The sequence below is a fragment of the Sinocyclocheilus grahami genome, unplaced genomic scaffold (assembly GCF_001515645.1).
Source record: "Sinocyclocheilus grahami isolate Dianchi unplaced genomic scaffold, SAMN03320097.WGS_v1.1 scaffold9.1, whole genome shotgun sequence".
NCBI lineage: Eukaryota > Metazoa > Chordata > Actinopteri > Cypriniformes > Cyprinidae > Sinocyclocheilus > Sinocyclocheilus grahami.
The window spans coordinates 980,806-990,070 of NW_015505188.1; the positions used below are offsets into that span (position 1 = coordinate 980,806).

Below are 9,265 nucleotides of genomic sequence, written 5' to 3' on the forward strand. Positions count from 1 at the left end.
CTCTCTCTCTCTCTCTCTCTCTCTGTGTGTGTGTGTGTGTGTGTGTGTGTGTGTGTGTGTGTGTGTGCGGCAGAGCTCACAGAAAACAGTACGTGAGTTAAAAACTGCTTGAATGTGTAAACTGGCAAGACAAAACATGTGCAATGTGTGTGTGTGTGTGTGTGCGGCAGAGCTCACAGAAAACAGTACGTGAGTAAAAACTGCTTGAATGTGTAAACTGGCAAGACAAAACATGTGCAAATGATAAACTTTAACTCTATGATGGTTAAACTTAACAGTTAATCTATCAGTAAAGCCTGATCCGTACAGATCACGGATCATCTACGATCCGTTGCACCCCTATAAGTGAGGAAAAATGAGATCATTGGCAAATACTGCGCAGTTAGCAAATTTAGTAAAAGTATTTTGGATCAGATGTCAATGTCTTTAATTGGTGTAATGTCCTGCAGGCCCAATCCACACAGAGGAAGAGCAAGGAGACGAGAGGACGCATCACGGCGACGAGCGCCTGCTGTCGGGACGTGTGGAGCGCGAGCATGAGAAAGTGTTAAGGTAAGATGAGAGTTTATAAGCGCTGGCGTAAAGCGCCTTGAGCACTTTGAGTGCATGTTAAAGTGAGCTCTCAGAAATGTACTAGGCATCGGTCTAGCTGTTAATTCAGTCCTGCGTTGGGAGTTTTAGTTGCATTAGTTCAGTAGATCTGGAAAAACTCTTAACCTTGCCTTTTTTAAATTTTTGTAAATGTCAGTTTTAGGTCACAAGTCATTTCTTAGGATAACTTTTCAAACTCTTACGTTGGAGATTTATAGAGGTTTATGTTTCACTGGCTGTAAATTTTAACTGTGTGGTGACAGCTGTTGATGATGCTTTAAACAAGAGGGCTAAAATCACATTGACATTGGTCATTTTTGTGGTAAGCCAGACACTCAGTTGGAGGAAAATATATCAGAACTATTATTATTGTGTATTAAATTTGTTCTCATTGTTTGTGTGTGTGTTTTGTATTCTCATTCAAAATAGTTTTACAAAGAAATGAGCAGTAGACCTATCTTTGAAAATTTGTTTAGAAATATGCTCATACTCGGATACATACTCAGGCCATATATTTATCATAATAAAAGCATTTTATATTTTACATGTATGCATCATCTCAAGCATATGTTTGAGATCACGTGATTGGCCATTTACTAAAATGCATCATGGCATTCAGTGGTGTTTGTGGTGTCCACATTGCTAGCTGTCAATGTAAGTGCAAGACCCCTGCCGTATAGTCCAGCACAAGATGAACAAAAATTACCGAGGGCACTTTTTAGAGTCCCAGCATTAAAGTATGGGTATTTTCTGCTACTTTAACTTTCTAATGCCAAATGGTATATTTCCCTATGTCCTTTGTGTTATACAAAGGGTGTCAACAGTGTTGGTTCAGAGGTTTGATTGAAAATGGAACAGGACAGTTTTCTCCCAAAAGCACAGTATTGAGCTGAAAAAGAGAGCTAGGGATTGATTTTTTTTTTTGAGGTGCCCTGATGTTGTGTGGAAGCTGGTGATAGGGGCAGCTAATGCATGGATGTCCTGTGAAGGTGACTCATTAAAGTCACTTCAGTAAATCAGTGACAGCTTGAATGTGTGGATCTTTAAAGATACTCTCTTTGCTGCCTTGGTTGAAGCTAGTTTATAATCTCAGCAGATATTTAGCAGCAACACTGAAGTGTTGAAATGTGCCAAATAGATGTTTTCTAAAAAGAATTTAGAAGCCTGGATGAAAGTCTGTTAATTAATTTATTAAAATAATTCACCTTGTAGTAAGGACTAAACGTATCCAGCCAGTGCGAATGGATTCTTGCTGCTTTGATTCCACACACTGGTTAAACAGCAACATTTTACTTTCATTGGTCACACTCTCAGCGTGGTTTTCTTTAGAGTGGATGGATTTATGGCAACAGTTCTCAGCAAATATGAGCCTATTTTCAAAGTGTGGCTCTCATTTCGAGGAGCAGAAAAAATCATCCCCACTGGGGAAATTGGTGCTTATAAAAGTGACTGGCTCTCTCAGCAGGATTCCACCCTCAGTGTCTGTCCTTAAGTGTAAGACAGAATAGACGTTATAGACTGGTTATAGACTGGGGAATTTGTGTCTCAGTCAGGGCTAAATGGCCACCAGTCTTCCTGTTGGGCTTTAATAAGCATGAATTTTGCATTGTAAAAGCATCTATGACATACATTTTCCTGGTTATCAAATGTGGGCACCTGGATATTGGGCACTTAGTAGACTTTTAAAGGAATAGTTCAGCCAAAGATGATAATGACGTACTCGCCCTCATATTGTTCCAATCCTGTGTGATGCATTTCTTCCATCAAACACAAGGTGAATTTTTGAGGAGTTTTCTTGCCCACTATAATGAAAGTGGTTGTCGAGATTCAAATGATAAGAAAAACACCTTAAAAGCACTTTTTATTTTATTTATTTTTTTCCACAAATTCACTTTATGTTCTATCAAACTGAAAGTCGTTGATGTTTAGAAGAGTAAACCGTGTTTACAGTGTTTTTTCTGGGTTGTTTTTAGAATTCAGATTCTAGCAAATATAGCAACAGTCTTTTCATTTTTGTTGAAAATATGTAGTAAAGCACGAAACAACATTCTTGACCAAAAAACTAAACACAAAATATGGAAATTATTTTGTGATTTTTTTATTTAGTCTGTTAGGTGTAATAAATTCTAAGAAATTAAGTGACTACTTCATTCAGGTAGGCCATGACATCAAGACTCTTGCATCTTTAAAAAATATTTGATAATATTTAAAAATAATAATAAATAATCAAAAGTAAATTAGAAAACTGCTTTTTGGCATATTTCTTACCCTAAATGTACTTAAGGATACACGGCAAAGGACGTATATTTGCACAACAGGTGCATGTTTTCCTTTTCTTTTTTTTATACTACAGAGGCTTTTTTTAAAATGTAGACTTTAATTTGCAATTAGGAAACGTAAATACTAGCTGACTTTACAATTGACAGGTCAACCTCTAATAAGTTAAGTCTCTTGTAATTCACAGAGAGAATAAGGAGTTGGCAGACTACACCCAGTTACATCCACCTATGGTGTCTGCTAGTGGACTGAACCCCAACCTGATGGTAACTGGTGGACCCACTCTGGCTGGTGCTGGCCGCTGGCCTGCTGACCCCGCCTCCCACCTGGCCTCCCACACATGGCTGCCCCGGCCAGGAGCCCCCTCCATGTGGCTGTCTGGTTCTCCATATGGTACCTGCCTTTTTTCGCCTATGCCTGTCGTATAAGAATTATGTCATGTTACAAGCAATTGCCGTGTGTAGTGTTGTCAAAAGTACCGATGCCGGTGCCAGTCAGTACTGAAATGTTAAAAATGGGAAGATACCAGCATTACATTTATGCTAACATTGAGCGGATTCTTAAAAAATGCCTCTGGTTGGCCATTGTGTTCTCGTGCTCAACAGATATATCTGTGATTGGCTACAGTGATCATCGCTTCACGCTCTTCACCGAGCGCTTACAGATACACACGGGAGCGTTTGAAAGCCGTGTCTATCAGCAGATCCGTCTATGAGCAGATATATTAGGAATCCACTGATAGACATGGCTTTCAAACGCTCCCGTGTGTAAGCGCTCGGTGAAGAGCGTGAAGCAATGATCACTGTAGCCAATCACAGACATATCTGTTGAGCGCGTAAACACAATGGCCAATCAGAATCCGCACAACAGCACTCAAAATGCTAGCGGGAATGCTGGTATCGTCACATTTTTTTAATTTCAGTACTGACATCGGTACTTTTGACAACACAAGCCGTGCAGTAAATCATGGGCTAATTTTCATTTTTGGGTGAACTATCCCTTTGAGTAATAAATGATTATGGGTCATGGAATTTGGAATGCTGCAGAACTGTGTTGTGAATGGGATTTGGACGCTGAATTATTTCCTTGAGGCGGTCTGTTGCCCTGCCAGACGGCCTGAGCGTTTTGTCTAGGCTGAGTGTTTTAGACATTCTTAGAAACAATCAGTCTCGCTCCACAACTTCCATCCAAGAATAACAGTGAACAGCATGGTCAGTTCACAGTTGTCTGACGTTTGAGTTTCTGTCTAGACTTTACTTTAAAAACAAAAATGTCCCCTAAGTAAATTGCTGTAGTTAAAGTGCTGTGCCTCTTGGCAGGATTTCAACAAGGTCAGTTCTCCACGCACAAGGGTGAGATTATGGTGGGAATGGTGATTCTCTTGGGAATTAACTCTTGTGTGTTCACGAAGCTGCTAGAAAGCAAGTGCAAATGGACCGTCAACTACAAGTACGGTGAACCCAACCATTTTTCCCCTCTGTTGTGTACAGGTCTGGGTCCCCCTTCCCTTCATCAGGCGCTGCCTCCAGGATATCCTCCTGCCTTGACAGGCTCCATCCCACCACCTTACCAGTTTGCCCGAGATCCTCAAACCGGGCAGGTGGTCGTTATTCCGACAGAGCATCTGCCACACTACGGTATGTCCCATGTATTCGCCACTGTTTCTGTGTTCATATTTTCTCAGTCTCTCCATTCTCACACACGCATAAAAAGTTAATTTCTAAGAGTGAGTGGGAGTGATATCCCTGACATGTAGCAGAATAAATCTACTTGATGCGTGATGCTCAAGCATTCCTCCTGTTCTTTTAAAAGCTGAGATGTTAGAGCGAGGTCCCCCGCTGTGGTCGGCCATGTACCCGCCAGCAGGAAGCTCTCTGCAGCATGCCCATCAGCTCCAGCTCCTCTCCCACCAACAGCTCCTCCGCCAACAGGAGCTCTACATGATCCAGCACCAGACCGCACAGGTCATGGAGCTGCAAAGGAATGCACAGTTAGTGGTATGAGACTCTTTGTCTTGTCAGTGTCATTATAATCGTTGGGAGGCACTCCTGTATTTCCTATTTAGTCCTTCAGGTCTGTTTGCACCAACTCTGAATGTTCAGCATGGAAAACAGGCCTAAAACCAAATGCCTATATGAAGTCTTTGTATCAAGTCTGAAATATTGTACTGTGGTTTTTGGTTTTTGTGAGAAAAATTCAGAGTTTTGTTTTTTTACTATTATTATTGCTTTTATAAATTTGCAAGTATTTTATACTTTTTAATTTTTAAATTTTTTTTTTTACATTATTACTTTTTTAACTTTTTGTATTTTTGAATAGGCTTGTAATTAAGTATTAAAGTTTCAATTTATTATTTTTTTTGATGGCGCAGGAGAGATTAAATGCAAATCAAACAAGGACAGATTTGGAGGGAAAGCCAGACAAGAGAGGAGCCGAAGGGGCCAAATCCAGTCTCTCAGGCATCCCCACTCCAGCCCTGCACTCACGCAAGCCTCCCCCACGCTCCCCTACCCCCTCCACCTCGTACAGCAAAGCCCTGACGCCGCTGGCTGTCCCGCCGCTGCCTTCACCCGTCACTGCACTGAAGTCTGAGGAGAGACCCAAAGTGGAGAAGTCCTTCCCTCAACAGCCCTACTCCCATCCGTCGTCTCCTGTCCCTCACTCAGTCAGCCCTGCATTGGTATCACCCCCTCCTACCTCCCCCATCCAGACCAAAGAGGAATCTGTGGAAGTGCCTGAGAAAGAACCACTCAGTCTACAGAAGCAACCTTCTACTCCCTTCCCATCCATGTACCGTGGTAAGTGAGAAGATCAGCATTCCCAAATTAAATGTCCAGGTTTGAGTCTGATTAAGTTGTCACAGTCGCCACAACTGTAGATTTGCATGGTCTTATGAAATAATTGTTTATTTGCATATTGCATAGTAAATGAGAGGAACACTAATCAAAAACTGAAAGGAAAGCCGTTTAATAATGCATGGTCATTAATCACCATAGTGCTGTTTTTAAAGAAATATGTTTGGGAGGGGACCGAGAATCCACACAGGACAGCAGTCAAATGCAGTTTGCTATTCTTCATGTCAGAATGTGCAGGGTAGTGCAGTCTTAATGAGTAGCCTGCAAATATCCCCACATATGGGATTACCAGCTGCCACTTCACTGGAATAGAGACTTCTTATGACAGCAGCCCTTTTGTACCCATATCCCCTGGCTGTTTCCCTTTAAAAATGTTCAATGCTTAGAATAAATAGATTTTCTGCTCACGGTGAATTCTGAATGTATGAGTATGCACGAATGTGTTGGCCTATGTGTATAAAAGGGCTTTTGGAATGCTTGTGCTGAGGCCATTTGGTTCATGAAAGTTTCATAAAGCCCCTGTGCCGGAGAACATGTGGGGTTATTAATAACTTTGTCACTCTGTCGCAAGGAACTAAAGCCCTTCTACTCCTTGCATAAGCACCTCAAAAACCTGTCTCTTCCGTTTCTTTGGCAGAAATTCCTCCCGGCTACCCGTATCAATCGATAACAGCACCTTTCGGCAGCCATTACCCCTACCTCCTCCAGCCGGCTGCTGCTGCAGATGCTGACGGCCTGGCTCCAGATGTGCCGTTGCCGGCTGAGACCTCCGAGCACTTGGTAACCGCCACAGATGTCAAACCCCAGCACTTGTGTTCTCCAGTGGTTGTCGAGCCACTTCAGCCATCCAGAGGGCCAGAGTCCATGGAAGAGGTGTTCAAAAAAGAGCCAAACCTGGAAGACAGCAAAGAGGTCCTGAGCCAGGACAGCCTGAGGCGTGCACCCATCACCACTCAAGACTCTAGCACCCCCACAGAGGCAGAGGCACACCCTAGACACACAGCCACACCATCGCCAGAGGAGGAATCAGATGAGGAAGATGGGGAGGCTGTCAAAATCAAAGCTGCCACCTCAAGCCATCCAGGGCTGTACGAAACATTTAGGCCGGACTCTGAGAGAACCACCAGAGTAGAAACTGCAGAGGGCTTAATGGGTCTGGTAGACCAAGTCTACAAATCATCATCTAATTACAGTGACACACACCATGTAGTTTGTGACATCCAACCAGCAAAACCGCCCTCAGATCTCTCTGATAGCCTGAACCCAGTAGACCTCAGAGATCCTGTCTCGGACGCTCCACACCTAGAGTCCAAACTTGACAATCCTTTCCTGCCTAACAGCAGCCCTCCTTACCTTCAGCCCTCTTCCGCACCGGTGGCCATCCTGCCTGAAGACCCCATGGCAGGCATGTTCGCCCTGGTCACAGCCAGTGAGCTTCCGCAGGCCGGAGCAGTGTCCATCCTGGCAGATGCATGTGGCTCTAGGTCTGAGCTCTGCGCGGTTGTCAGTCCCCTGGAGTCCACTGCTCTGGAAGGCATGGCCCTGCTCAGCCAAATGGCAGAGCTGGAGATGCAGAGGCAGCCCATAGATGACACACAAGGTGAGTCTCATTTCAGAGAGAGAAGGGAAATCTGAAGGATGTGGGACTTGATCTAGTGTGCTCCAACAGTTCTCAGGGAAGCGGGGTGATTGGGGAGAGAGATTTGCTTGCTGTAGTGAGCTGTAAAGTAAAATGTGCTGAAACAAGCTCAGGAATTGTTTCAGCTCTAGTGAATATATTCAGAATTGACTGGAGTGTTGAACAGTGTGCCAAGTTGCTCGGTCTTCAAGGTTTTTTTTTTTTTTTTTTGAGTAAAACATTTGTTTAAAGAATAAGTAAATGCAGCTATCTGATCTTTTAGATGTATCTGGATGTCAAATCCATTAATGCAGTCTGACACAAGAAACACCCATAGACTGATGTATTGGAGAATGTGGGGTAGCCGCGTGCTCCCTAGAGGTAATTAATGTTGGTATCGATCGTGTGTTTGTGTGTGCAGCTGTAATGCTCTGTGGACTGGAGAGTCTGTTGGAAGCTGGCAGGCAGGTCCTCCTGGAGGCCATTGAGTGTCAACCTCAGGTTATCATTCGCCTCCCCCGAGAGCTCAACCCTAATAAGAAATACAGCTGGAGACAAAAGAAAGATGAACCTGTATGCTTGCCTTTTTATTACTCTTTTTATTTTCTTCTCCCTCTTATAAACCTGTGCTTTACAAGTTTTTTTTTTTTGCGCTCTAAGAATTGTAATTCTAAGATGTTTGCAAATTTAAATACAAGCAATGTTAACACATTTAATTTGTCATGTTTACAAATTCCAGTAACATTTGAATTGCTCACATTTTTAACAGTGTTTACAGATGGTGGCATTAGAATTTTTACATTTGAGCAGTGTTTACAAATTCCAGTGGCATTTTCATTGTTTTAACTGTGTTGACATAGTGGTGTTTGATGCTTTAACATTTAAGCAGTACTTATAATTTCCAGTGGCATTTGAATTTTTACATTTTATCTGTTCACAGCTACTGACATTTGAAGGTTTAACTTTTAAGCAGTGTTTACAAATTCAAGTGGCATTTGATTTTTTTTTTTTTTTTTTTACGTTTGAACTGTTTAGAGTTGGAGACGTTTGAAGTTTTTACATTTAATACAGTTTCTACAAATACCATTTTTTTATACAAATTCAATTTCAATTTGAAATTTTTTACATTTAGCAGTGTTTACAAATTTATTTATTTATTTTTCAGTGTTTGACCTTTTGCATACGGACATAGTGGGTATAGAAAAGAATCACCACCTTTAAAATAACCACACTTTATTGCTTTGCAGCCTGAAATGAAGACCGACACAGTTTTTGTTTTATCCAGCTGTATTTACTCAGTGCAACTAATAACATCCAAGTGAAAGATATAACACCAACATGTCAGATTTTTTTTTTTCAAAAAAAAAAAAAAAACATTCACTAAGTTGGAGGATCACCCCCTACTAAAAATGACTTGACTCAATCACAAGTCACCTAATCACCTTCTCAGTGGCACACAAAGCCATTTGACTTTCAACTGTGATCAGATGTGGTCATTTTGATTAGTTCAGCATGAAAAGAGTTTTGCTGGAGCATTTCAGTCCTTGGTAGTGCAGCTGAAGCAAACAATCAACTATGGGTGGCAAGGCACAGTCAAAAGATCTCCCAGAAGTTGTGGACAGACACAAGTCAGGAGATGGATACAAAAAAAATGCAAAGGCCTTATCAATGCCTAGAAGCACATGAAGTAAATTATTAAGAAGTGGAATGTATTTGGTACAACACCGACCCTCCCTGGATCAGGAAGTCGCTCCAAACTGGATGAAAGAGCAGGAGGAAACTGGTCAGAGAGGCAACCAAGAGGCCTACAGCAACTCTGAAACAGTTGCAGGAATTTATGACAAAGAGCGGTCATTGTGTGCATGTGACAACAATATCACAAATTCTCCACAAATGTGGCTTGTATGGGAGGGTTGCAAGAAAA

General features: G+C 42.0%; 1 protein-coding gene across 1 annotated transcript in view; it reads left to right on the plus strand.

The window, feature by feature from the left end:
* LOC107592445 (trinucleotide repeat-containing gene 18 protein-like) overlaps positions 1 to 9,265 on the plus strand; it is a 77,878-nt gene that overhangs the window by 34,110 nt on the left and 34,503 nt on the right. The window contains exons 6-12 of the mRNA XM_016281962.1: positions 450 to 552; positions 3,056 to 3,261; positions 4,359 to 4,505; positions 4,681 to 4,865; positions 5,240 to 5,666; positions 6,361 to 7,323; positions 7,763 to 7,914. Of these exons, the coding sequence (XP_016137448.1) occupies positions 450 to 552; positions 3,056 to 3,261; positions 4,359 to 4,505; positions 4,681 to 4,865; positions 5,240 to 5,666; positions 6,361 to 7,323; positions 7,763 to 7,914 (2,183 nt within the window). The remainder of the gene's footprint in view (positions 1 to 449; positions 553 to 3,055; positions 3,262 to 4,358; positions 4,506 to 4,680; positions 4,866 to 5,239; positions 5,667 to 6,360; positions 7,324 to 7,762; positions 7,915 to 9,265) is intronic.